This window comes from Grampus griseus (assembly GCF_964374135.1).
Source record: "Grampus griseus genome assembly, chromosome: 10".
Lineage (NCBI taxonomy): Eukaryota > Metazoa > Chordata > Mammalia > Artiodactyla > Delphinidae > Grampus > Grampus griseus.
Window position 1 is genome coordinate 19,684,334 of NC_139004.1, and position 27,994 is coordinate 19,712,327.

Consider the following 27,994-nt stretch of genomic DNA (forward strand, 5'->3'; position numbering starts at 1 on the left):
AATATACGATATTTATTTTTCTCTTTCTGACTTACTTCACTCTGTATGACAATCTCTAGGTCCATCCATGTCTCTACAAATTCTTTTCCTTTTTTTAAATTTTAAAGATCTAATTGGCTTTACTAAACGATTCATGGATTGGGCAGTATCTCATGTACCATGTAGAGAGGAACTCCCCTCTTGTTTTTCTAGTGTTGATTTTCTCCACAGAAGAGTTGAGGTGTTATAACCTCACAGAAGAGTTGAGGTGTTATAAAGAGTTATAAGAGTTATAACTCCACAGAAGAGTTGAGGTGTTATAAAGGCCTTATTACCGAGAGAAACACTGCACTGACTACTGCATGCCAATTATTCTTTTAGAGAAAACATCCATCCCTTCATGGAAGAGAATTCTCCCATGCCTCACAAAGTAATGACTTTACGTCTAAAAGGTGAACGGGGAGTTTGCTCAGCACAGTCTCGGCCTCACCAAGGACAAAGAGCCGTGAAAACCATCTCATTCCAGTGCTTGGTGAATAGAGGATAGCTATAAGTCAACGACAATCCTTGTCCATTTTGCTCAGAAAAAAAAAAAAAAAATTGCACCTTCTGCCAGATTGGTTGTCAGCACCTGGCTTGTAAATTCAACGCTCAGCAGAAGAGATCTGCTGGGGTGTTGGCCAACCTAGTGCGAGAGTCCTAACTGCCAACCAGTTTCCCAGAGCACGTGAGGTGTCTGAGGCTCTTTGAGGGTCTACATTCGTGGAGGAGAAGCAGATTCTTCTGCATCTCATCACACGTGTGTTACTAAAAAAGCAACATTAACCCACTCCTGGCCTCCCTGGGGTCCTTCCTCCTCACCCTGCCTCTGGTCTCCCAGTTGGCCATGTGCTCTTAAAAGCACGATTCCTCCTCTTCTGGCCTGGCCCACCCCCTGGAAACCATTATACATTTGCTTTCACATTCTTTTCCTGTTCCCCACACATCCAAGCAAGTGGGAGAAGAACAAGATTGGGAGAAGACAAGCCACTAGGTGAGGAGGAAGCATTCAAGTACCGATAGCTGCTTGGGGAAAATGCTTTGTTCGAGACAGCAGAAACTCTCCCTGCAACAAAAGAATGGCAGAATAGTTGCTCTGCTGTGGCAAAATCTTAAGGGATAAACAGCCTGAAATGAGAAGAAAAGTGAGCCCCAGGGTGTCGCAGAATGAAAGCGAACTGGTGAGGAGGATAATACCTGTACAATGTTCTTTCTTGCTGCTAATAAGTACTTATTCAAGATCTGGGAAACTGTGGTTATGTTCTGGAGCATTTTGCCTTTAGCTGTCCAGGTGGTAGAAAACTAGCTCGTGTGATGGGTTCATATTAACATGTTCAATAATACTGGCTTTCAAAGTCCATTTGTAGATGGCGGAATGCAAATTCCTTATCTAAAAAAAAATCACACTACTCTCACCTACTATCAAATGATTTGAAAGCAAGAGCACGTTATATGTCACCTACTACCTGTTAAAGTCTGGAGATCTAGGTTTTAAGACAGAAAACTCAGGGTTGAGGGAGCACGGCCATGCCTTTCAGAGTTTCTGAGTTGGGTCAAATCAAAGCAGGATGGCTCTCTTATTCCTGAGTTCTCATTTTCCTGGGAAAACTCAAAAAAGCAAGCACACATCCATTCTTGGTACATCAAAAACCTGGGCTCTAAAAACCCAGTGCCGTCACCAGTCCTACCTGGACGAGTTGGGTGCAGTACTGGAGGTGCCTGATGATGCTGAGGTCCAGGCTTTCATTTCCCGTGGTCAGTGGGAGAGGGCTTCCTGCCACACTAGTCCCGACTCCCGTGTCCTCAGTCAGGGCTTCGCTGAGGTGCCCCCTGGCTTCCGGGTGTACTGATCTGTAACTGTTGAAGCAGGAAGGTGAGCGAAATGTTAGCTGGTTCTTTCTGCATGGAAATCACAGGTCAACTCAATCACAGCACCCACTGAAAAGAGTCTTGCGCTCGCCTATCTTGAAAAATAGAGATACCTTTCAAAAACTATTTTATAACTAAGCCTGGTCACCGATTTGCCTAATATTAAAAAGATCCTGCAGACTGTTTCCAGAGTTCTCCGTTTGCTTCTCAAGCACAACGAACCATCTGTACAGTTGGCTCACCAAGAAGGCTTTTGAAATGTGCCCTCGTTTCGCGGCACTTTCCTGCTCTGTTGACAGAGTGGTTTGCCAGATTTTCTGGGATTAAACTGTCCTGTGAACCTGTGGCTTCCCAAGAGCAATACCATTAAGAAATAATCAGTCAAGGCTTTTTCCTGGCCTTAAATCAATTGTGACTTGAAGAAAAGGAGAAAGGAAAGCTGTTAGGAAGAAACATGATGTTCTACTCCAGACAAAAGCTAAAAGGGGCATTTGTATTGCTTAGGTCTGCCTCGCGGGCTTTGTGTAAAGCCCACCGTTGAACTGTCTGAAGTTGTATCATGCTGGGCACTTACATTTAAAAATAAATCTGTTGCACCTATTATTTAATTTTATTCTTAATATGAATCTGTGCAGGAGGGCGAGGGGGAGGGAAGAGTCTCATTTCACACATGGAAGGAATGACCAGCAGAGGTGGTAACCAGAGTGTCCTCGTTCACACAGCTAGGCGGTTTTTGGCTTCTAGTTTCATGCTCCCCAGTCTCCACAATTTAAAAAGATAATGCACCAGAGTTTAGAGGCGTTGAGTGCCTTACTCTGACTCACATTTGCCTCCAAGGGGAAAACATTCAGCTTGTGTCCTGGTAGTTAGCACATATTTAAAACACACACACAATTTCCACAATTTTCCATAATACCTCTTATGACATACGGTAGGACTGATCAAATTAGACATATTTAATAGCAATGTTCTGTAAAATTTACAAAGGCTATGATGTTTTTAAAATGCTTCTTGGGGCTTCCCTGGTGGCACAGTGGTTGAGAGTCCGCCTGCCGATGCAGGGGACACGGGTTCGTGCCCCGGTCCGGGAAGATCCCACATGCCGCGGAGCGGCTGGGCCCGTGAGCCATGGTCACTGAGCCTGCGCGTCCGGAGCCTGTGCTCCACAACGGGAGAGGCCACAACAGTGAGAGGCCCGCGTACCGACCGCAAAAAAAAAAAAAAAAAAAAAAAAAGTTAAAATGCTTCTTATAGCAAGAAGGAAAAAAGTTTAATCTGACCTTGATCCATCATCTAATAGCTTAAGCTAACAAGTATACAGGAAGATGTTTGGTTTAAGAAGCATTTCACAAATTCAATCAAGTTAGAAAAATCTCACTGTAGAATGATAATTTAAACATGACATTCATTTCATAAATTTTCTTTGCTATGCCCCCAGTTTGCTCAAAGGATAAATTCTATTTCTCACTTTTTCTTTTCCTCGTTTCACTTTGGCAGAAGAAACCCTCTAGGAACAACAAAACTCCAAAATATTAACACCACCCACAGAGAGGTTTGCGAAGGTTGAACAGCCACAGCTTGTTGTAACTTGAAAATCAGTGTATATAACACGTCAAAAGAAAAGATGGATGGAAACTCACCCTTACCTTTGGGAAAGTGTTTGTGTTTTGTTTTTTTTTTTTGCAGTAATTGATGGAGCTGAGTATGTTCACTGTGCTTACAGAATGGACCCCAGGCTCTAGTTCTAAACACATGGTTTGGTACAAGAAAGCCCAATGGAGAAAGAAGGTGACAACATTTCACCTTTATCCTCCCTTCCCACTGCTCTGTCCCATCCCCATCCTAGAGAAGGCCACATTCCAGCTGGAGGCCTGCAGATCCAGTGGCAGTTATCAGTTATCAGTCATCTCCTCTTACGCTCTAAGGAAAACATGGACCACGGGGCTTAAACCTGGCTTTGATATAGGCACTGATGAGCTTAATCTACTGCAAAGACCCAATGGCCAAAAGGAACGGAGAGATAAGGGGTGGGAAAAGCAAAGTCTAACAAAATGAAGAAATTAGAAATACGATGCAAAGCAAGGAGAACCAGGTCCAAACTGATGATCCAGTAAGAGTTCTCCAGAAACATGGTATACCTACTTAATTTGCAATTAATTACATTGGGGACAAGTTGTAGACACTGAAACCTACAAGATGTATGTGTATACACATAAATATACACACACACCCATACAAAAATCTCCCCTTCATTTATAAGGAAGAAAATCAATTTAATTTTCCTTAAACAACACCAAAAGAGGTGAATGATATTTAAAAGTTGTACTTAACAATGAAAAGGAACTGTAAGCCAGTTCATGTATAGGGGGTTTTATCTTCCTGGAGATGTGTATCAGGTCCCGTCTGGTAGCTACAAAGAACTGCTGTAGCAGCTATGACAGTAGAAATAGAAGCAGACGCTAACTTCAGACTTACCTATTTTTCTCAGTCTCAGTGTCTGAAAATACTGAGTCAGCACCTCCTCCAACGTTACAAACCTCATCACCATCCTCCTCCTCCTCGTCAAAATCAGAGGTGTTCAGAAAATCAAAGCTTTCTAAAGCACTTTCAACTGTAAGACTTAAACTGGAAGACCTGCTTCGGCTTACTGCTGGCTTGCACTGCAAAGGTAGAAGGTACCAAGGAGAATATCAACATATTCGGAAGGAGAAACACAACAAAGACACCCAGTGGGAGATGTGACACTTTTCTTTTTTTTCAAGCTTTTATTTTTTTTTTTGTTGGCAGTAAAAAATTCATTTAAAGTCGTCTTATTAAAAGAAAGTACAACCGTGGATAAAATGACACAATATCTGGGATTTGTTCCAAAACAATCCAGAGGGAAGGAAGCAGGCAGAAGAACAGACACAAGACTGGCTGTGAATTGAGCACTGTGGAGGCTGGGGGATGGGCACATCAGGGTCCATCATCTGATTCTTTCTACTTCTGTTTGAAATTTTTTAAATAAACAGTTTAAAAAATACTACAATCAGAAGGCTTTGGGAAATAGAACTGCTATACTCTCTCCGCCTCGTGCTCAACCCCAAATAAAATGCAACTGGCAGACAGATCTAAGGAGTCACAGTCAATGCCAACTACTAACCAATCTCTAATTCCAAGTGGCAACATGTTCAGTGCCCTGAGACAGGGGTGAGCTACCTAAGGCACCTGTTCTAAAGGATTCACAAAACAAATCCCAGAAATAGAAAACTACTCGAAGTCACTTAATCCACACTCCCTAGGTAAGTACACTTAAATATTAATTTTACGGGGCTTCCCTGGTGGCACCGTGGTTGAGAGTCCGCCTGCCGATGCAGGGGACGTGGGTTCGTGCCCCGGTCCGGGAAGATCCCACATGCCGCGGAGCGGCTGAGCCCGTGAGCCATGGCCGCTGAGCCTGCGCATCCGGAGCCTGTGCTCCACAACGGGAGAGGCTACAACAGTGAGAGGCCCGCGTACCGCACAAAAAAAAAAAAAAAAAAATTAATTTTACATTCACAGCATGTAATTTTTCTTTGAGCATTGAGGAGAAAATAAATGGCATGGGCATGACAAGGAGTAGCTGTGCTTCCTCTACAGCTCTTTGAAGGAACAAGTTCCATTTCTTCCCTGACTGGGCCCTGGAATTATGTGAGCAAACCCATTCTATGGTGTGGAGAATTCTACATTGCTGGATATTAAGCAGAAACATTACAAACAGGGTAATGCCAGTTGCTGTGGGCACAGAGATGGAGAGAAGTTCTTCCAAATAGTCAAGAGGATGCTGGGGGTTACTGAATGGGACAAATTCTGCAAGTAAGAAGAACGAAATGTTCTCCATCCAGTTAGGTGGCACTCCCTGCTGACTTCATTACACAAGGTCGGAAGGGCCTTGCAGGGATCTGAGTCTCTGACACTCAAGACAAAGCATACAGGAAACCGTCTTTCAGTCTTTTAAATCAGAGTTGTTTCATTCGCCCTCAGTGATCTCCGTCCAAGAGGCAGCATCATTTAGTTTCTGATCCTCAAGGTGTTTAGCATCCTAGGAATGTGAAGGAGGGAAAAAAGAGAAAGCTTTGTCCAGCGGATGCTTTAATCCTGGCTGGAGACAAAGCCACTTGTCCCAGACCTCAACTCTAATGCCGTTTTCCCTCTCAGAGAGAGAGGAGGAGCCAGTCCCGACTTGACCCACTTCTAGGGTCTTCTTCCCTAAGCTAGATTGCAGAACCTGATCTTGCACAGTATGGATGTGTTTAAATACTGATCAAAATAAAGAAAGAGGCAGTTAAGGATTTTAGTAGCGGGATAGTTTTGGAACAACTGCAGATTGAAATAATACTCTGGAAAGAAACCTATAGCCGCCAGGTTTTTATAAGACTAACAGATGACTTGCTGAGCGCTTCTTGGTGTACTGAGCTACTGACCAGCGCCCTAGACGCCTGGAAATGGGGGCATCTAGACATCTGAGGCATTTACTTTAGGTGGATCAATTGCGTCTTAGCTCTTTACATTTAACAACTTTTTCCCCAGTAGGCGAAAGCTGGTCAGCTGTGCTGACATGAGCTTGTTGAGGGGATAAACGATGTTTTCACTGCAGTGCTGGACAAACAGCCTCCATGCGTGAGCCCTGAGCAGATGCTTCTGAGTTATGTTTTACAGGAAGCAGATTCAGAATGCCCATCCCTATTGCTCGGAGGCTATACCTACAGCTGAATCAATCTGTCATGAGCATTAGAGGATGTGGGGAGTCAGAGCATGGATTATTATCTGCCCTGGGCAGACATCCCCTCCAGACCTAGGTCAGCGTGACCGAGACTGTGAGAAAAGCCTTGGGAAGGTTGTTCCAGGTGCCACGGGGAAGGCCACATCTTAAAACCGTCACGCCAAGGGATGCAACAGCCTGCTGTGGGTTGACTTGCCCCTGACACTGTATTTTCAAGCTTATTTTATAGAACACGTTCCCAAAGAACTGCTCTTTCAAGAGAAAAGATCCAAGTTCTCTTCTCTGTGGCACTACAAATCAGAGTGGCAAAGCAAAGAATACAAGAAGTGGCAGTGGGATTCGGAACAAAAATTCCAGTTCTGTCTTCTTGTGCCTTGTTTTTAAAAATTTCATCTGTATGCCAAGTGGAGACAGATACATTCTGGGGTAGCATTAACGATCTCATTGCTAGGACCTCCTGCCTAAGAGGAAATCACCCGCTCACTCCTATCTTCCCATGTCTATCCTGAGCGGTCTGATTAGGAACAGGAGAGGGGAAGATAACTCTGGTGGAGTCAGGGTTCTCTGGCTTCTCGATTATTCGTGGGTGATTATCTGGGGTTTCGACTCACCAATTTGGGCCAATTGCAGAGAAGGGAATCCTCCAGGAGGTGGTGCCCTGGGCAGGGGAGAGATGCCCGTGGCTCTCACATCTGTACTGCCTAACTCTGTCTTCAACCATGGGAGGGCTTTCCTGCTTCCCTGATACTCAGAGAGGTACCCTCTCCAGGAGCATCTCAATGAGATTATGATGCCCAAAAGGCCACCATTTCACATTTGGAATCTGAATGATGAACTTAGGGACTGAGGGAATTTAGACGCTCTCCAGAGCTGTTAATTTAACTCCTAATCATTTTCCTTAAGTTGATCAGTTGTCAGGAAAATAAATATACGCTACTAGTATTAAAAATCAGTGCCATTTACGTAATGATTATCTACTGATCCTGTGATGGGGCAGGACAAAAAAAAAAAAAAGATAGGCTATTTTAAATAGAATGTTGGCTGAAGATACCTGTCTCCAGACCTAAGCCAATTTCCCTAAAAATGTACTTACTTTTAGAATGTCATCCAAGTGCATGACTTCTTGGTTCAGATCCTGAAACTCTTTATACTGCTCTTTATGTGGTTCTAATGCAAGGAAAAGCCCATTAAAGGCATCCTCTAAGCTTCCATCTAGGAAGGATCGACAGCCTTCGGACTCTCCACTGACAGAGCCCTCAAAGAGCAGCCTCTCGGTGGCCGCCGGCACCTCTGACGAGGTGAGCCTCTTGACCAGCTGCTTCGTGATGTTTCCTTCAAAAGTGTCCAGTTCCACGGGCTTGAGTTCAGAGGCCTCGTCAGACTCTTGCAGAAGGGCCTCTGCGACACCCTTCTCCAGGAATAGGCGCTCCGTCCGGGCACCCGCGGATGCTCTGCAGGCCTCGGGTTTCCCAAGCCCCTCGGTCTCTTCCTCCCTGTGGGGCCTGGGCTCTGAGCCTTCTTCTCCCAAGGAGCTCTTGGAAGAGGCCGAGCTGGAGTCATCCAGGCCCTCGTTCTGGGAGGAGGGGCTGTCGCGGTTCAGCTCTGCGGGGGTGATGGTGATTTCTGGATTTGCCGAGCACGTGCTGGGGAGAGGGCGGCCTGGGCTGTGGGAGAGGGTGCAGTCCCCATTGGGCAGGTCACTGAAGCTGAGGGACAGTGGCATTTTCTCCCCAGCTGCCTTCCCATTTTCAAGGACGTCATCAGGTAGATTCGACTGCAGATAAAAGGCAAATCATTACGATTTTAAATACAAGGGATGCGTTTGGCATGGTTCATTTCCAGACAAAATGTAAGACAATTAAAATTTTAAAAACAGACCTTTCACGATATTAACATTGTATTGTTGATTTTGTGTGTGTGCGTGCGCGCACATGCGTGGCAAAAGAAAACAAGCCTTTAAAAACTCTATTACCATTGTTGAATCTCGGTGAAAGTTCATTGCACTATTCTCAGGTTTGACATTTTTCAAAAGAAGAGGCTGGAGGCAGGGGAGTGGTGCTTGTTTCCCAAATCCCAGGATCTCACAATATTTGGCAGCCATAGTTAAGAATAGCACCACCGTTTCTTTTGTTTTGTTTTGATTTGTTTTTTTTGTTTTTTGGCATCGATCTTAAAAGACTTTACAACATTCTTGCTATTTCACTCAAAAGATGTGATGCTTTATTCTGCTTCAGTTCTCATAAAATTATTTTTTGAAAAACTCTACCCACAAATCCCAAGCCCTGGAAAAAGTTTTATTAATTCAGTAACCACGCCACAAACAATTCAAGACCTGAAATACGTGCGCAGTGCTTCTATAAAAAGAGGAGAAAAAGACTGATAAACTGAACAACTATCTTCCAGGGCTGCAAATCCCAGAGCTCCCAGGGTGTCTAGAAATCCCAAGTGCTCTGTCAGGCAGCCCCAGGCTCTGTGATCCGTGAAGCAGAACTCAGAAGACAGAGGTCAGAAATATCCAGGTAACCACGGTAATTTGTTTATGCAGGCGTTAAAGCAATTTCTAAGTCACCTTTCCTGACACAGTGGTCTTGGCGAAGTGCTAAATGTTGCTCTGTGGGAAAAGTTTTTTAGTTATTTGAGATCAACTCCTTCAAAATGAATACTCTCTCTTGGATTCCAGAATTGATTGTTTAAGTAAAGGTAAGTACCTATTTTAATTATACATAAAACAATGAGGGAACTCCCTGACAGTCCAGTGGTTAGGACTCCGCACTTCCACTGCAGGGGGCGTGGGCTCCACGATCCCTGGTGGGGGAACTGAGATCCCACACGCCGTGTGGTGCGGCCAAAAAAAAATAATAGGGCTTCCCTGGTGGCGCAGTGGTTGAGAGTCCACCTGCCGATGCAAGGGACGTGGGTTCGTGCCCCGGTCCGGGAAGATCCCACATGCTGCGGAGCGGCTGGGCCCATGAGCCACGGCCGCTGAGCCTGCGCGTCCGGAGCCTGTGCTCCGCAACGGGAGAGGCCACAACAGTGAGAGGCCCGTGTACCGCAAAATAAATAAATAAATAAATAAATAAATAAAACAATGAATGATCACGATAGTGCTGGGAATTAGCCCAGGAAACAAAAATGTTACAGCAAGTGAAATGAGGAGCAGACAGAAAGAGGCTCCCCATCCTCCTCCAGCAGCGTCCATGGTCCCATCACTGCTGGATCTGGGCCACCAGCTCCCAATACATGCAGTTTCAACTCAAACTCTCCATTCTCATCTGGTTGGAAGGTTTTTTACTTTAACCACAGGATGAGTAAAAGGATGTGTCACTGGGGCACTCAAGTAACCTCTGCAGGCTCAGTTTCTTTGCCTCGAAAAGTGAGAATGTTTTCCTTTTCGATTAGTGATTATTGGATTATTGGATTAGTGATTATTGAACTGTGCTCCAGAGTCCCGGTGCGGTGGGGGTGGGGGGTCGGGGGTGGGGAGGGAGTTCCAGGGACCGTCCTCGGGAGGGGACGGGGAGGGGGTGGGTCCCCGTGCGACTCACTATTTCCAGCCTCCTTTACTTCAGTTTCCTTCCTCCTGTATCTGCACCCCCTTTTCCCCCCAAACACGTTTTATGCCTCCAGGGCAGACAAAAAAGGAAGCTTCTGGGGAGGGATGGGGGAAGGCTGAGTCCTGCTCCCTGCACTTCCTCCGTGGGGTCCCCTGGGGATCTCACAGAAGCCCTGGGTCCTCTGAACGTTCCTGCCCAGCCTCAGCTCATCTTCAGAGCACACATTCCGAGCAGCTCTGAGGGAGGCGGGAGGCGCTGGCTAAGTAAGGAGCGGGACTGGTTGTCACGATTCTTATTTAAATTCCAAATTCCTCTTCAGCCACTTCTATCAAGTCTCACATTCCCAAACCCAATTTGCATGTACTTAAGTGGCAAGTATCCAGTTAGACTGAGATGCCCTGCTGAAGGGGACGTACAGCCTGCCAAGAGCGCGAGCCTATAAACGGGCACACGGGGAAGGCGTGCTGTAACTGAGGGGTGATGTAGGGATGCTGCAGGGTGGTAGGAGCCCCGGCAGGGGGCGGGGGTGGTGCTCAGGAGAGAGAGTGTCTGAAACTCAGCCCTGGAAAATGCGGAGAAGAAGGGCAGAAGGAGGAGGAAGTGCGTCCTAGAAGGAACAACAGGCTGTGGGAGCTCTTGAGAGGGAGGGTGCATTTGGAGGACAGTGATGGGGGTTGGGGTCGGCGGGGGGCAGTCCGGCAGAGAATGAAGGCTGGAGAGAGGAGAGGTAGGCCTGGAAGACTGGGCCGGAATGGAACGGCTGCTCCGAGGAGTTTGCGTTTATCCAAAAGGCTATGGGAAGCCATCACATTCTTTTCTAGTCTTGCTCTTGTTTACATGATGCAATTAAAACCTCTATTAACCACCTCTACACCCTCCAGCTTGCAGCGTATGAGCATCAATATACACATGACATTGACAGTTACTGCATCAGCTCTACTCTTCTCTGGCACGTGCATATCTTTCCCATTTTCCGTGGAAACTCCACTAGAGTTTAGCCTGGTCCATTTCACCTGTGTTTTTTAATCCAATGACTAAGATGCAATTATTATTATTATTTTTTGGATGGCTTATTTATTTATTTATTTTTTGGGAAGAAAAATAAAAAACGCGTTTCAAGTAGTCATTTAGAAAGAAAAATAAATCTATTTTTAATTTTTATTTGAAGTATATTTTAAAATATATCTTACTAATGCAACAATCTTTTACCTCATTTGAGCATGCAGAGTGGGTACTTGAAAGTGATTTAAAAAAATCTATTTCAAACTCCTCTATAATCAGTCTCTCTACTAATTTAGGCTTGCCAGTTAGTCTAGAGCTGCACTCTTTTTTTTTTTTAACATCTTTATTGGAGTATAACAATTATTATTATTATTAACCAGAAGACTTTTAACCCTTTCCTCTCTGGACATTCAAAGATTACTTTTATATGTCTGTAAATGGCAGAACATTCCAGGTATGTATGTACATATGTGTATGTGTATTCTCTTGTGACATAATGGATAACATATATAATGTAGGTTACCTATTACATTCCTGATTGCAAATTAAAGAGTTTCTTTTACTTCGATAGTATAAAACTAGCAAACAATACAATAAATTAGGGCTAAGAACCTCTTTCAATAAAAATAGTTTCGGGAAAATAGGTTTAAATCCAGTGCCAGGTTTTGAAGGCTACAACTGTAAAGACTGCTATTAGTGATACATTAGCTTAACTTGTGAACGAAAATCTTCTTTGACCTTGAGCGCAGCTGTATTTTTTTTTAAGTGACAATATTGTTACCATGGATATCTTTGCCACAGTGCAGAAAAGTCACAGCACAAAAGTGGAGATCATGAGCAGGGAAGGACAAACGGCCTCTCTCACAAAGGTGCATGCATGCCCAAATTTCCCACCCACGGACAGGAGGCCTGTAACCGTTAGCCAATGAGCGAGAGACAGCAGATAAAACAAGAGCCATGCCAAAGCCCACATGCCACAAGCCCCCTACAGCAAGCACGTCACACCCAGGCGGGCCACACACACTCACATAAAACTCTAGAACGGCCTTGGGTCTCAGCCTGAGGGAGGGCAGGTCACTGAAAGAGCGGCTGCGGTGCAGCTTGGCAAAGAAAGACTCTTGCAAGGCACTCAAGACAGACAGCCTTGGCTTGTCTGGTGAAGGATGCAACCATCTCTTCAGAAGTCAAAGCAAAATGGGGGAGTTAGTGGAAAGCAGCAGGTTACCATGTTTTTGTCAGCTTTCTAGCGAGCATTTCTGATTAAAACAAGGAGGCCGTTATTTACACCCACTTCTTTAAAAGTCTGATCTTAGAGAATGTGCAGAAAAGTCTACATGTGTTTACCAAGCAACAGGTTAAGTTGGGGGAGGGGAGAGGAGAGCCACAGGAGGTTTACCACCTGTGCGCGGGTGGCCACAGACATCTCGGAATGTGCTTTCCTTAGTCACCATGTGCTTAGGGTGAACTTGAAGATGACATTACAGTCAGCCCTCCGTATCCAAGGGTTATGCATCTATGAAAAAAAAATTCCAGGGGCTTTCCTGGTGGCGCAGTGGTTGAGAGTCCGACTGCCGGTGCAGGGGATGCGGGTTCGTGCCCCGGTCCGGGAAGATCCCATATGCCGCGGAGCGGCTGGGCCCGTGAGCCATGGCCGCTGGGCCTGCACGGCCAGAGCCTGTGCTCCGCGACGGGAGAGGCCGCAGCGGTGAGAGGCCCGCGTACCGCAAAAAAAAAAAAATTCCAGACAGTTCCAAAAAAGCAAAACTTGAATTTGCCAATTTGCTGGTAGCTATTTACATAGCATTTACATTGCATTAGGTATTATAAGTAATGTAGAGATGATCTAAAGTATCCGGGAGGATGTGCATAGGTTATGTGCAAACACTATGCCATTTAACATAAAAGACTTGAGCATCCTAGGATTCTGGTATCAAAGGGGGGTTCTCGGAACCAATCCCTCTCGGATATTAAGGGACGACTGTATTAGGAATTATAGAGACTCCTTAACACCGTATATTAAGCATTTCAAACCCTGGGTGCAAGCACTGCCTCAGTCTCATCATTTCTCCTCTAGAAATCACACTGAACTTACAAAGAAGGAGTGGTCTTTGAAGGTGGGCGTTTCTGGGGTGCCCTGGCTGTACATGGACATTCTTCTCTGGAGGGCGGCTGCCTTGTTCCCGGCGCCTGAGGATGGGGTCATGTCCTCCACGTCAAACGGACTGCAAAACAACAGGTCCCCGTGAACACACGTTTGTTAAAGTCACCTATAATCACCGGTCCGCAGGCCAAGAAAGCACCTCATTTTACTTACGTAAACTCAAACCAGTGGGAACTGGGCTGGTTTTGGCCAAATTGGTCTGTCAGCAAACAAACCAAGATAAAAAAAAGTGGAGCAGAAAACGGGGTCTAGACTCACCCAAGGGACCCCAGATTATCATCACAGCTTTAAGCACAATTTATGTGCACACCTGCAGACCAGATAAATTTGTTTCCTCGTTCGTATTAGAGACACAAACATATTAATGTTTGTCCCAACACGAGATGTTGAAGTCTGTAAAAATTCCTGGAGCTTTGCAAGGGCAGATGCTTTAATGATACAAGAGAGCAACAGATTATTGTTCGGTTCTAAAGAAAACTCTCCTATTCCTTTCAGTGGACCCAGAGCCTGTTGTGTGACCGAGAGGATAACAGTCTGTTCACAATGATGCCATTTATCAGCATGCCATGTGCTCCTCCAGCAGAAGCACTGATCTTGCATTTGAGACGTCAATCATTACAAGCTACGAGGAGAGATGGGCTGGGCAAAAGCTGTGGACACTGCTCCAATAACAAGGCAACATGTCTTTGCTGCTTCCATGCCTGACCCTCGATATTGTAAAGGTGGCCCCAAACATTAATACTGAACATGTCCTAGTTACTTGTAACATACCAGGGGCATAAGATCAAATGTTGTGAGCAACCAGTACTTAATAGCTTATCATGACCTTTCTCACGGGGTGACTTCAGAAAACCACTTTTAAGTTCCCTGCTTTGACAAAAGGTGTCTCTGGCCCTTTGGAAATATTCTGTTTCAGTATATAGAGTGTGGAGAGACTAAGGATATCCAAAAATTTCCAAAGCAGTGTCAGGTATCTGAGATAAAGAGGGCTAAGCAATTAAAACACCATAGCGAGAATCAGGATCTTTCTGTGGATAAAATATCTCATACTGGACAGTTATTTCCTTTCAAATTAGTGGACGTGAGAGATATACTTCTTTATACACATCTAAAGGCTGAGAAGGAGGAGAGGAGACAGAATAAAATATTTAAAAATAGGAAGTTGAAGAGGAGAGTAGTGATACGGCAGAGGGCTCTCCTTTAACATGTGTGACCATCACCCAGCTTATTTAAGAGATTCCTGGGCCCTGAGAGATTCTGACACAGTGAGTCTGGGGTGGGGCCTGAGACCCTGCTTTCGTACCAAGCTCCCCAGTGATTTTGACGGTCCACATGCCACCCCTGGGACAGCACGAGCCTACAGCACTTGTTTCTATCATGATGATATTGAAAAGGGCAACTTACTACCAGGTGATTTCCAGGTTGAGTTTGATGGTGCCAAGGTCATTGATGTCCACAGCCACCACCTGAGGTCGTGCTGCAAACAGCTCTTTGGTCTCGCAGGTCACACTGCCGACCAGGAGATGAGTTGCTAGCCCTTTGAGTTCTGTGACCTGGTGAGAGAGGGAGAGGTAAGAAAGGCCTTACAGGAGCGCAGAGGACGAAGCCAGGTTGACTCTTTCCTTTGTTTTTCTTGGCCAGGGCAGGCATTTCAGAACCATATCTGAAATCAGAGGTGGATGTTTCCCAAGCCCATCTCACATTTCCATTGCCCGCTCTGACACGAGGGCAAGTCTTTTGATGTATGTACCTGTAGTACATACAGAGGTCTGCGGGCTGGAGGGGCAGCAGGCAGAAGTAACGGGCACAGGTCTCCACGATGGACCATCCAGCCGTGGCACCAGCAAAGACAACAAACTGCAATGATGATATTGTACCTTGATGGAAATTAATCCAATTATCAGGGGCAGGAACACCATTTCTTCTCCATCCCAGGTCTGTTTGCCATTTACTTCTATTCTGCCTTTCAGTTTCCACCTCTGTCGGCCATACTTCATGAAAATCTGGGGAAAGACACCAAAGGGCCCTCAGGTTCCACTGCCCTCACCTGCCTTCCCACCAAACACCAGGATGAAAAAGGCAAGTAAATACAGTAGCTACTGTTCCTCCCCTCCTCCAGCATCCTCATGACACCCACTGACTGTTGCTTCTTCCAAATTCCCTGGCAGGGGGCGGGGAGCAGAGCACCAGCAGGGAAAGACTTTCGAAGGGGGTAAGTTCTGTTTCTCTAGGATAGAGGGTATGAAGGGCTTTCTTTAGAACAAGGTCACTGCATCGTGCCCTTTGGCTCAGTTCCTTCTCTCGTTAGTTCTACTTCAGTATAACAACCACTGGATTCATTCTCCATACCCCGCAGCTCCTTTAGAAAGACAAGGAACCAGCAGCTAAAATCTACTTAGTGTCCAGAAGCAAGAAGCAGGGCATCCTTCTTGTGGATAAGGGAGACAGGTCTGGACAAGGATTTTGAAATCTGACACACTCTGGGGGGAGGGTGTGCAGTTTCTCCTCAGTCAGACAGCTTTACTGCTTAGAGGAAGACACATTCCCCCTCACCACCCCCGGCCAAGATGAATGATTACAGAAGGTTTTGGAGGAGATAGTTAGATGAAATCATTATGTAAGTTCCCTTCTGAAGAGGGAAAAGATAAAAAGCTTTTTTACTTTTATGGAGTATATTTTTATAAAGAAAGATCTAGATTCTATTATTCTTCAATCATGATACTTTTGAGTAGTCATAATCCTGGATTGGATCTTGCATCAGGAAAAATAAACTGCTGTCAAGTACAATATTGGGACACTTGGAAAAATATGAATATAGATTGTGTATCAAATGACATTAGCTAAAGGGCCAGTGCTAAGTTTGTTGGTGTAGACAATTGTACAACGTTTACATGAGAGAAAGTCTTTCCACATTCAGGAAAATAATTTTTTTTTTGGCTGTGCCGCATTGCTTGCAGGATCTTACTTCCCCAACCGGGGATTGAACCTGGGCCAAGGCAGTGAAGGTGCCAAGCCTTAACCACCGGACCACCAGGAAATTCCCTCAGGAAAATAACTTAGGGGTGAAGGGTCATGATACCTGTGTATTAATCTAAAATAGTTCAGCAAAATAACAACAACAATAATAATATTAATAATAATAAAGCAAATGTGACATAACGTTAAAAACTGGTTGTCTAGGTGACCCGTATATGGGAGGTCTTACACTAATCTCCAAAATTACTTATTGGCTCAAATTTCTTCTTCAAAATAAAAAAATGTAAAAAAAAATTGAAGAAGCAAAATAATGACAGCTGACTCCTGCCTCTCAAGTCCAACACCCAGACCGACACCACACTTACTTCATATTGATCTCCGGGACAGAGGCGAGCAAAACCAGCCAGACCTGTAAGCAAGCAACTGGGATCAGAGGTGCAGAATTCATTTCCCCTCTTTATAAACCCACACTGGCACACTTATAAGACTCAAAGTGTCGGGCCTTTGTGAAAACTCATATAATAGTTTCTGAGGAACGACTGTGGGTACAGCTATTGTTGGGAATTCCATCTATCACAGCAAGAGAGGATATTCCTTGCTGGGGTGATGGGAGAGGTGCTCTCTGGGGCAGAGAAGACTGTTCTTTCTAGGAAGAGCCCCGTTAAGTTGTGAGACTGTGGGACGGATGAATCTGCTTTGCACCAGTCTCAACGGGCTATGCCAGGATTAAGATGATAGAGAAGGTCCAGGGAGGCCTAAAAAGGCACCTGCTGTTACCACTCTCTGTCAGTAGATGGCAGCAACTCACCAGTTCGTCACACCTCTCCATCCACGGAGCCGGTCCATTAAGGACCAGTTTCCACTAACAAGTAGAACATAACAAGCCTCTTAAAAGATTTACTGAAATAAGAGCAGAATTAAAGAAGCCAATTTTCACTAATAATTTTCTGGAGGATTAGTCTTTTGTTTTTAATACTTCTGAAAAAAAGCACAATCGACTGATCTTTATAAATCACAATTGGCTGGATATACCAATTCTAATAAAGTCCTAAACACTCTTTAAAAACCTCTGCAGAAGACATAGAGTATGGACTTGAGGACACGGGGAGGGGGAAGGGTAGGCTGGGACGACGTGAGAGAGTAGCATGGACATATGTACACTACCAAATGTAAAACAGCTAGTGGGAAGCAGCCGCATAGCACAGGGAGATCAGCTCGGTGCTTTGTGACCACCTAGAGGGGTGGGATAGGGAGGGTGGGAGACACAAGAGGGAGGAGATACGGGGATATATGTATATGTATAGCTGACTCACTTTGTTATACAGCAGAAACTAACACACCATTGTTAAGCAATTATACTCCAATTAAGATGTTTTAAAAAAAACAAACCAAAAAAAAACTCTGCAGAATATTCAGGATTTATCTACTGCCTACTTACATACCTATGCAATTACAATGGAAGCCTGGTTAGAAAACAAAACAAAAAAACCTAAAAAACTGATCTGATATCAGTGCTGGATAAAGAAGAGTAAAGGGGAAAATCCTTTGAGGGTTTTTATTTTTTCCTTTCAAAATCACCAGAAATTTCATATTGGAAGAACTTATCCAGATGGGAGAAAGCTACTTGGTAGTGATGTTTTTGAGCTTCTCAGCTCATGTTATTAAAGCAAAATTTTTTGGAAATGCTTGAGGCGGTATCACTCTGATACTCTGATTATAACCATAACGTGGCACGTGGCAGTAGACAGGCAAAAACAGGCCTGGGGCTGTGCTATGATTCTTCAAGTCCTACCTGCTAATGTAAGCCACTCGTGGTACTGATTGCAGAAATGAAACTAACAGTGGGTCAATTAGAGTGACCGCCTTATATCTTTTAAACCTGGCCAGGTTTCTTTCAGACTCTGGTCTGAGGCCTGTTGGGATTTTCAGTTGGGGAAAGCTTCTTGTTTTCTCAGCAGTTTGGAGATTACTGCTGCACTGTCTACAAAGCTTTCATTATGGCCACTCCAAAAACCATCATGGGGGTTAGCACCCAGGGATGAGCATGGGCAAGTGGAGGGGCTGAGGGGGCTTTCATCTCCATGGTGCATCTTCCTGCACCTCGTGGATGTTTTACTGTAAACATCTATTACTGATAAAGCAGCTCTTCCATGACCTCATTCGGAAGGCCCAGATGCTACAGTCTGCAACCGCCCACCCTGTTCTTCTTTTGCTCAGGGACCATTCTGCCAGAAGAATGTGCCGCCTTTTTTTCTAGTTCTGTGAGGATCTTCCTTTCCAAAGATAAAAAAGATCACACATGTTGGCAGGCAGCGTATACACAGAGAAAAGGCTGATTGGATATTCACGACAATCTTAGCACTGGGGGGGGGGGAGCGATTCTGAAGCTAAGGAAGTGACACTTTCTATTCCAAGGAAAACAGCCAGACAGCTGAATAGATAGGCGCTCCCATTACAGGACTGAATGATTTACTGACCAGGCATAAATAATGCAGATTTACTAGCTCCCTGGTAGATGTCCCCTCTCCCAAGGCCGGACCTGCCCTAAAAGCTGCAGGTGCCAACACAGACTTTTGGATATACACACTGCCTGGAACTTAATATGAAGTAGGTAATACTTGGGAGAAGTAGTTTTTCTGTAACAGACCATGTCTTTCCATCTGCAAATTGGTGGATGGGTCTAGGGCTCCCTCTTTAGCCCAGCGTTGGACCCTCTTCAAACTCTGGCATCAAGGAGTCCCACAACTCTCTTCCCAGGGTCCTCTCATTCTAATGCAAAGGTTACAGCGGGAAGCCTTCCTCTTCCCCGTTTCCCTCCCACAAGATAGGTGGGTGGCACCCTTTGCGCCCCCTCCTGCCACCCCCCCCGCCCCCCAGGCATCGAAGCAACTGGCCACATTATTGATCCAGTAGATCATTTATTCCGTGGAATTAGATTAGACTGGCTCATGCAACCACTGTCTCCAGTAGACTGTGTGGAAGTCAAGGCCAGAGACCATTCACCAGGATGCAGCCCAGAGCCTGGCCAACAGCAGGCTCAATTGTCTTTACCATCATCACTTACCCCGCCCCTCCAAAACCCCACAGAATGATTGCCGTTTGTGAGTTGGGGAAGCGTCTGGCAGGAGGAAGCTGGCTTACCAGGTCTGAGGATATTATGAAAGATCCTCAGCTTGTGTCACTATGCATGCTGGGGGTGGTAATTCTTTTTTTTCTTTTTTTTTACCAGAATGAATAACAGATAAGAAAGTAGGTAACTGCAAAGATGCAAGATTTCTTGGCAGCGTGAGAGGCTCCCTTTTATCAAGAGAGAGGAAGATTTCCATGGGGGTGTTACCCCTGAAAGGCTTCATAGAAATAGTTCAAGTTTTCATGTTAGATCAGGAAAGTGGAAGTGAGATAAATCAATAATGAAAAAGGAGGATCACTTGCAGGTTCGAGTGACCCCCCTGGGAGAAACCCTGAACCCAGACAGAAGCCAGGGAAGCCCGTCGGGCAGGAAAGACAGAATCACGCTGAGGGTAGAGCTGGAATAGCAGAGGCGGCAGCAAGTTGAGCCCGTCCATCATGACAGCCCATCATAACCCAGAGCCGTTCTTTAGCTGGGCAGCCGGGCTCCCCGGTGGATTGTAGGGCCCCCAGAGCATCCTCGCTGACCCTCAGGCCTGAGGTCCAGGTCTGGTGGGTGGCTGTCCCTTTCCTCCCACCCACTCCTGGGTGCCTGTGTGCTGGGTGGAAGACTACCATCCCATAGAAGAGAACATGTTTTGAGCAATAGTTTATAGTATCTGTTCACCTTTGTTAGAACGTCCCTCCTCATATGGGGCTGGGGGACGGGAATGCACTGGGAGCCACGAGCTCTGGAATTCAGTTTCAAGTTTGACTCCAACGTACCGTGTGACTTCTGGGACAAGTCATTTAACCCCACTCCCCATCGACAAAATGGGGAAATCACCAACTCACCCCAAATTGGTGACTTTGATAATAGTGAGCGTCAGAAATAGGGGAAATACGGTACTGCTTGGATTAACAGAGAGAAGACGGCATGATGGGAATTTCTCTCAGCTGTAAGACCCCAGACTGTGCTAGCCTGCGTGGAGGGTGCCCGAGAGTTAGGGGAAGGAGAGAGGAGTGTTTTCTGCTAAACACTGGCTCAGGGCAGTGGTTTTCCAGAAGCAGGCTGCTGACAGAATCATCCCGAGGATGAAAAATATACCCCAAGGGTGCCACCCACCCATCTTGGGGGAGGGAAACGGGAAGAGGACGGCTTCCCATTGTAACCCTTGCCTTAGAATGAGAGAATGCTGGGAAGAGAGCTGTGGAGCTCCTTGGTGCCAGGGCCCCGCCCTGACTTGCTGAGATGGGGGCAGGGCCTGAGTGGTTTTAGAACCACTGACTCGGTGAGGACCCACAGTGAAGAGAAAGGACCTAAAAAACTGAAAAAGCACAGATGTCCCGCCTCCGTAGTAAAGTAAGTATTGAGACTTCATACTGAATAACAGACTGATTCACTACGGGATCTGCTGGAGAGAAGAACACAGCCGTGTGGGCAGCTGAGGGTCAAGGTCATGTTGATTGCAGGTACACTCAACCAGAGCAGCTCTACGGACATCACACTTGACAGAACACTTTGCCTCCTGAGTTAGGTGACTCATTGGAAAATTAAGCTCTCCTGTCAAGCACTTAAAAAAAAAGCGCCCCTTTTCTACTCCCTTAATGGCAAAAAGCAGACAAGAGGGTGATTAAATCCCCATTAGCAACCCAGGGATCCGGCTGCTAAGAAACCTCAGAAAAGGAAAGGCACACAAACTAGCCCTTCTCCCTGCGGTGAGTGGGTGCGTGGCCCAAACTCAGAAGGAAGACGGACTCGCTGTGATGGCTGCTCATCTGAAGCCCTGTTGGCCACTGAGCTGTAAATCTGACAACACCTGAAGGATGCTCCGTTTCTACAACTAGAGCTTTTTGTTCTGAAGATGCTTGCAGTACAAATCAACAATGCTTTCAGAGTAGGACTTCCTGGAGTCAACACCAGAAAGGCACTGGGAAAAAGAGGAAAATGCACAGTCCTGTGTGGGTTTAACACTAAAAAACATTTAAAAATAAAGAAGTTGGTAGGTCGTTTATAGGAAACTAGAGCATAAAGGAACAAACTAAATGACACCACCAAGAAGCCAACAGACAAGTCTAGAACGTGGGACATTCTGTACAACAGTGACATGTTGAAAGTGACAACAGTGACAACAGCTTCAACGTGACAAGTCAATGGTAGGAAAAAAAACAAGGAGGCGTCTGTTTTAGATGAAAGGAAACTGAAAAGAGATATCTAATGACCAATGATAATGCATGGACCTCATTTGAATCCTGATTTGAACAACTGTATAACTCACTTTTGAGACCACCAGGTCATTTGTTAATGGAATGGATTCATAACAAAGGCATATTCATTTTATTAGAAGCGATAATACTTGGCATTGTGGTGTCCCTATCATAAGATGTCCCTATTCTTTAAGAGAGGCACACTGCAGTCTACAGGGAGAGACTCCCACATCTGGGTTTTATTTCATCAAAGGAAGAACAAAGACAAGAAAACAGATGAAGCAAAGGTGGCAAAATCTTGCTGATTATTAAATGGAGGTGATGGGTCTATGGGAGTTCCTTATAATATTCTTCCATGTTTGTGTATGTTTGAGATCCTGTCACAGTAAATATGTAAATATGTAGGCACAGTAAATATGTAGGCAAGTCTCAGGACGAGAAGGTTCTGGAGCATCAATAAATTAACATAAGTGGGGAGGGTTGAGAGAGAGTGGCCCAATATCTTTGCAAGGAAAATTAAAACGGTGTGTGATGCCACACTTCAAGGAGCTAGGAGGAGATAGCACCCCACTCCATAAAAAGGAGGAAGAATACCTTTCATCTTGATGGAGAACTCCCCCAGCTGCTTCTCCAGCTCTGCTTCAATGGTGCACATGTTCTAAGAAGAGCACAGGACACCAGCGTTAGGGCTACATTTCTTTCAAAGCACAGGATGTTCTCACAGCAGTGGACAACCGCTGCTCAAATGAGAGGCATTTACCTGTTTGCAGTGAGTTACACGTATGTAGCAAATCGTCACAAAATATTTAACCTAAGCCTAAGCAAGCCTTCTAGTGTACCGGCAATTTAGAGCATAGAAGACCAAGTTAAGTTATATCATAAACAGTCAGATAAATCCAGAATGTGGGAGATTCTCAAAGAACTGGCCTGGATTCTATAAAAAGGCAGCAGAATTATGGGAAAAAAAATTTTAGATAAAAGAGATTAAAGTGACATAACAACCAAATGCAATGTGTTAACTTTGATTCCATCCTGATTTGAAAGTAAATAAACTAAAACAGTTATAAAAGACATCATTGGGTCAAATAAGGGAAATCTGAAAATGCACAGGATATTAGATAATTCTATAGGAGGACTGGTAATCTTCTTAGATGTGATAATGGTGTGTGGTTATGCAAGGGATACACATGTTACATAGGTTATCATTAAAGGATCTGTGCTAAAATATTTATGGGGTGAAATGGCATGTTATCTACCATTTACTATCAAATGACTGAGTAAAAAAGGGAAAAAAATTGAACATATGCAAGAGAAGAAAAGCAAATATGCAAAACATTACCAAATGGAAGTCTAAATAAAGGTATATGATGTTCAATATACTAGGCTTGACTTTTCTGAAGGGCTGAAATTTTTCTTAATAAGAATTTGGGGCAAAAAGAGCTCAGGAGGGCTTCCCTGGTGGCGCAGTGGTTGAGAATCCGCCTGCCGAGGCAGGGGACACGGGTTCGTGCCCCGGTCCGGGAAGATCCCACATGCCGCGGAGCTGCTAGGCCCGTGAGCCATGGCCGCTGAGCCTGCGCGTCCGGAGCCTGTGCTCCGCAACGGGAGAGGCCACAGCAGTGAGACGCCCGCGTACCGTAAAAAAAAAAAAAAAAAAAAGAGCTCAGGAGCTCAGCTGTACTCAAAGTGAATGAGGCAGAGTTCCTGCTGCCATGCCCTGAGGCCCTCAAAATGATTCTTGGGTTTGACAAGAGTCCTCTCCTCACTCTAATGTTGGGGAACAGTAAAGGCAGAGGAGCCACACCATCTATGCCTGTGGTTAGATATCTAACCACTCGCACCCTACCTCCTCAGTGTCTGAAGACCTAAACAGAGCAATTGCAGTCAGAAATCAAGAGGAAAAGTGCTGTGGCCCTTCTGCAGCATGGCCAGTTTAAGCTTTCGATGCCACCTCTGGTGTTCTAAGCAGAAGTCCCAGTCCCATCCCCCTGCACGCGCGCGCACACACACACACACACGCACACGCGCGCACACACACACACACACACACACACACACACACACACACACACCCCTGCCCCCTGCCCCCCAGGGCAGCATCTGCAAGCTTCTTCCTCCAGCCCAGCTAGGGGCTCAGATGCATGGCCTGGGCAGCTCAGTGAGCACAGACAGGGGCTACTTCCATTTGGATTTTGTTTGCAAAGGAATTCCGAATTGATTTGCAAGCTAGAGGTGCTGACTCTTAAATGTTGGTACCTCAAGTAGCTTAGCAAAGCTGGGGAAAACTCCTGAGGTTGAGTTCTGTGCAGCTGGAAAGTTTCGAAAACAAAGTCTCAGTTTTGTAAACCAATTTTCTTCCTCAGAGCACTGGGTGTCTCTGGGAAGGAATGCATTACGTTTCTAGAAATATATCAACGATGTTATCACGCATGTCAGGACTGCGACCAGTGTCTTTGAAAAACTTGGGGGGCAGCTAGTTTAACAGCTGAGGACATCCGTGGTCAGAATTGCTTTCTGTCTCACCCAGGCAGCCACGGACGCACACTGCTGCCCTTGCAAAGGCACCCAGAACCGTCTATTCCTAAATCCTCTTTGTGATAAAATGCGGGTTTTTGTGGTTATGTGAAGATACGAATCCACTTGATGTCAGGTGAGGTAGGAAGCTGCAGAAGTCTTGGACTTCTTTCTCCTCTTGCTGAAATTACACTCTACATCTTTGAATTTGTGAGGAAATATGATGCCATGTCTTGGCGCTTGACCACCAGAGGGTATTTCTGAAACAACCGACAAAAGTTCTGGGACAGGCACCGGCTGCCACTCAGTCCTCCTACGTGTGTACTCTGAACGGCCTCCTTCATTGGCAACTGCTCTCTTGATTTCACAGATGTGTGGAAATGAGGTCTCATGAACTAGGGCTGCTTCGAAGCCAGAGATTCTTAACCTGTGCTCCATCAGCTTGGATGGGGAAAAAAGAAAGTCACATCGCTATTTCCACTAACCTCTAACTGATATCTAATATATCCATACATCATGAACGTAGAAAACACGCTGCAGCCGTATGACTAGTACCTGTGACTTAGACCTGATAAAAGTCACGTCTATGTTCATGTCGCATCAATTGTTGCAGGTACCTTGAGAAATCATTTCTATTTTTCATTACTTTCAAATTGCAATAGTTATTGGAGCCACGGCTAAATCTTGTAGTTTGATGAGTTAATAAAGCAGCAGCCTTGTACTGTATCACACATTTGATTTTAAAAATATCTTGACAATATTGAAATAACTGTATTTCTTTCTTTTCTTTTCTTTTTTTTTTTTTTTTTTTTGCGGTACGCGGGCCTCTCACCGCCGCGGCCCCTCCCGTCACGGAGCACAGGCTCTGGACAGGCAGGCCTCCCAGACCGGGGCACGAACCCATGTCCCTTGCATCGGCAGGCAGACTCCCAACCACTGCGCCACCAGGGAAGCCCGAAATAACTGTATTTCAATATAATTTGTTTCCTTTGAATTCCTATGGGTTTCATTTTATGCATTCAAAAAGCATTCTTCCAAATGGAGAGAAAGAAGCCCTGTTTTAGACCATGAAAAAAGAAAAATTTGGTTCAGACAAGACGCAGGGCTGGAGGGTTACACAGGAAGCAATGCTGTGGCAAGTCATCCAAGACATCCCTCCCGTCCCAGGGCTGAGACCGGATGCTCAGCTATGGGAATTGTCCAGCAGACCCTCATCAGGCCGATGACTTCATTCATGAAATTGGATCTTTGAACAAAGACACTTGGGAGAGTGAGAAGTGCTGCTTTAATAATTCAATCATTTCATCAAAGGCACTGGTTTCGGGTGACCCCAGGATGAGTGAAGACCTCCCTGTGTCATATGTTTGGGCCCCAGAGACAGTCAGAAAGCAGGAAAGCATGCTTCTGTTCATGGTTCTTTATCTCGCCTCCTTTAAGATAGAAGGGAAATTTCTTACAATAAAATAATCGTAGGCAGGAGGTGGGTGAACCCAATATCCAGGGCAGCCATCTTAACCACAAGGTCTGTTCAATTTGCAGGGATAAAGCTAGACTAGATTGTACACTAGAGAATTTGGAAGTGCATTTCAATGACCAATACCAGGGCATTTGTGACTTACTCATTTGCTGAAATTTTTAACATGCATTCGTAGTCTATTTGTGCAGAGACTATACACATAAAGAAGTATAAGATTTGGTCAGTGAATGGCTTCACAGTGTCTAAAATCTTGTGGATTTACACGTCCATGAACAAACCTATTACCAGGCACTATAGGAGGTGAGTGCCTGACAGGTGACGCTCACAACAGAAAGTCACATGCTCTGGAGTCCACAGAAGGCTCTAAACAAAAGTACAACCAACAGGGCTCCCCTGGTGGCACAGTGGTTGAGAGTCCGCCTGCCGATGCAGGGGACACGGGTTCGTGTCCCGGTCCGGGAGGATCCCACATGTCGCGGAGCGGCTGGGCCCGTGAGCCATGGCCGCTGAGCCTGCGCATCCGGAGACTGTGCTCCGCAACGCGAGAGGCCATGACAGTGAGAGGCCCGCGTACCACACACACACAAAAAATACAACCAACAAAACCACCCGAGAGCCATTTTAAACCGCTCCGCCGATGGCCTCAAGGAAACGCAAGACAGGCAAATAGTAAAACGTCTCTCTCTAAAGAGCAGAATGAGGTTGAGGGTGCCATTCCCCTGGTTCTTAGCAGGTGTCGACAATTCAGATTGGGCCAGGTGGGGTTCAGCAGCCGAGCAGGTTGGCGCATACCTCTGTGTACTCTTTGTAGCTCCGGTGGATCTCCGACAGGCTCTCCCGCGCAGCTCTGCTGGCAGGGGACGCGGCGAAGGCTTGCTTCATCTTGCTAGCGCCATCTTGGAGGCGCCTTTGGATACAATACGCTTCATAGAGTTCATCTACCTGCCGGAATCAAACAGAAACACAAGGGACATAAATATTTGTCACACTTGAAGGAAGTGACATTGGCCGTTGTTAAGTGCTTCAGGTACTTTATGTTTCTGACCTCAGAAGGAGAATCTTGTAGAAATGTCATCCTTTTAGACAGATCCATCAGTTTTGTTTTAGCCACATGATCCATTTTCTATTTCAAACTGGCTTTTACTCTGAGCTCTCTTTTCAAATGACACAAAATGAAAATGAACTTAACGTCGGGAGACTGCGCGAGACAAGGTTTAGATAATGAAGACAGGAGTCGTTTATATAAGGAACGAACACTGGAAGAGTGTATGCAGTTTCAAACCAATGTGAAGACGTTGCATTATACTGGGCTATTATCACTTTATTTTAAGAGAGTGTCACAAGGTGATATTCACGCATCCAGATTTAGATTTAAAAAAAAAAAAGAACTCAAGGCTATTTATCTAAAATGATTTTTGTAAAGATGTGGCCCAACAAAAGAGAGAAAACAAAGGTAAGTTATTCTTAAAATTAGGGTGAAGCATGACTGTTAAAACTTAACAGACTGAACATAATAACTGTGACATTTTGGGCATGTAATTTATACCACAATTTAAAAAAGTAAACGGGAGGAATGGAAATGAACATTTCTGTGCAATACCTCTATATTTAGGCTTTTAAATAATAATATACCCATTGCAAATGGCTATTGATCATATTCATTATATAAGCCTGACAGTCACTTAATACTTCTAAGGCAGTGATTCTCAATCAATCCAAGGTGATTTTGATATTCAGGGGACATTTGGCAACATCTGGAGACATTTTTCAGTGTCACAGCTGGGATGTGTTACTAGCATCTAGTTGGTAGAGGCCACGGATGCTGCTAAACATCCTGTAACACAGAGGACAGCCCCCTACAACAAAGAATCATCCCCAAATATCGATAGTGCCTAGGCTGAGAAAACATACAGCTATATCTGACGATACTTATCTCTATAGTCTCTCGTCCTATCTTCAATTATCAACACACCAACCACAGTTAACTACAGGAATTATCAGGTAGATTAAGAAGGATATCACCAGACATTATGTTTTCTGGGAGGCAGTTATCTACCTAGGACTGCTTGAATTTTTCATTTCAGTACAAACTTTGTTCCCTCAAAAAGGAGGCTACAGTTGTAGAACCAGAAGAAGGTAGAGGTGAATATGATGGACGTCAGGGTTTAACATTCCCCTTTTGTTCTGAAGGCAAACTTCTGGCTGATCACTAAAAAGCATTACTATTACCTGTTAATAGTACAATTTTCCATAGTTGCTTTCTCTATACAGATGTCAATGATACTTAGCTTAGCATATGAATGTTAGTTAAGAGACTGAAAATGATTCTCTTGGTTAAAAGGATTCTTTGTTGCTCTTCAACAATT

The 27,994-nt window shown here is 45.1% G+C and overlaps 1 protein-coding gene across 6 annotated transcripts in view; it reads right to left on the reverse strand.

Annotated features, from left to right (window-relative positions):
• Positions 1-27,994, reverse strand: part of RIPOR2 (RHO family interacting cell polarization regulator 2) — a gene marked incomplete at its 5' end in the record, with an annotated part of 208,430 nt that overhangs the window by 15,725 nt on the left and 164,711 nt on the right. For 3 of the 6 annotated variants that reach the window (XM_082664599.1, XM_082664600.1, XM_082664602.1), the window contains 9 exons: positions 1,707-1,875; positions 4,363-4,547; positions 7,722-8,402; positions 13,277-13,406; positions 14,750-14,898; positions 15,223-15,348; positions 16,687-16,730; positions 22,232-22,295; positions 26,421-26,570. In XM_082664599.1, the coding sequence (XP_082520725.1) occupies positions 1,707-1,875; positions 4,363-4,547; positions 7,722-8,402; positions 13,277-13,406; positions 14,750-14,898; positions 15,223-15,348; positions 16,687-16,730; positions 22,232-22,295; positions 26,421-26,570 (1,698 nt within the window). Of the gene's footprint in view, positions 1-1,706; positions 1,876-4,362; positions 4,548-5,571; positions 5,948-7,721; positions 8,403-12,212; positions 12,360-13,276; positions 13,407-14,749; positions 14,899-15,222; positions 15,349-16,686; positions 16,731-22,231; positions 22,296-26,420; positions 26,571-27,994 lie in introns of those variants that run through there. The other 3 variants (XM_082664598.1, XM_082664601.1, XM_082664603.1) reach the window with 2 other exon arrangements.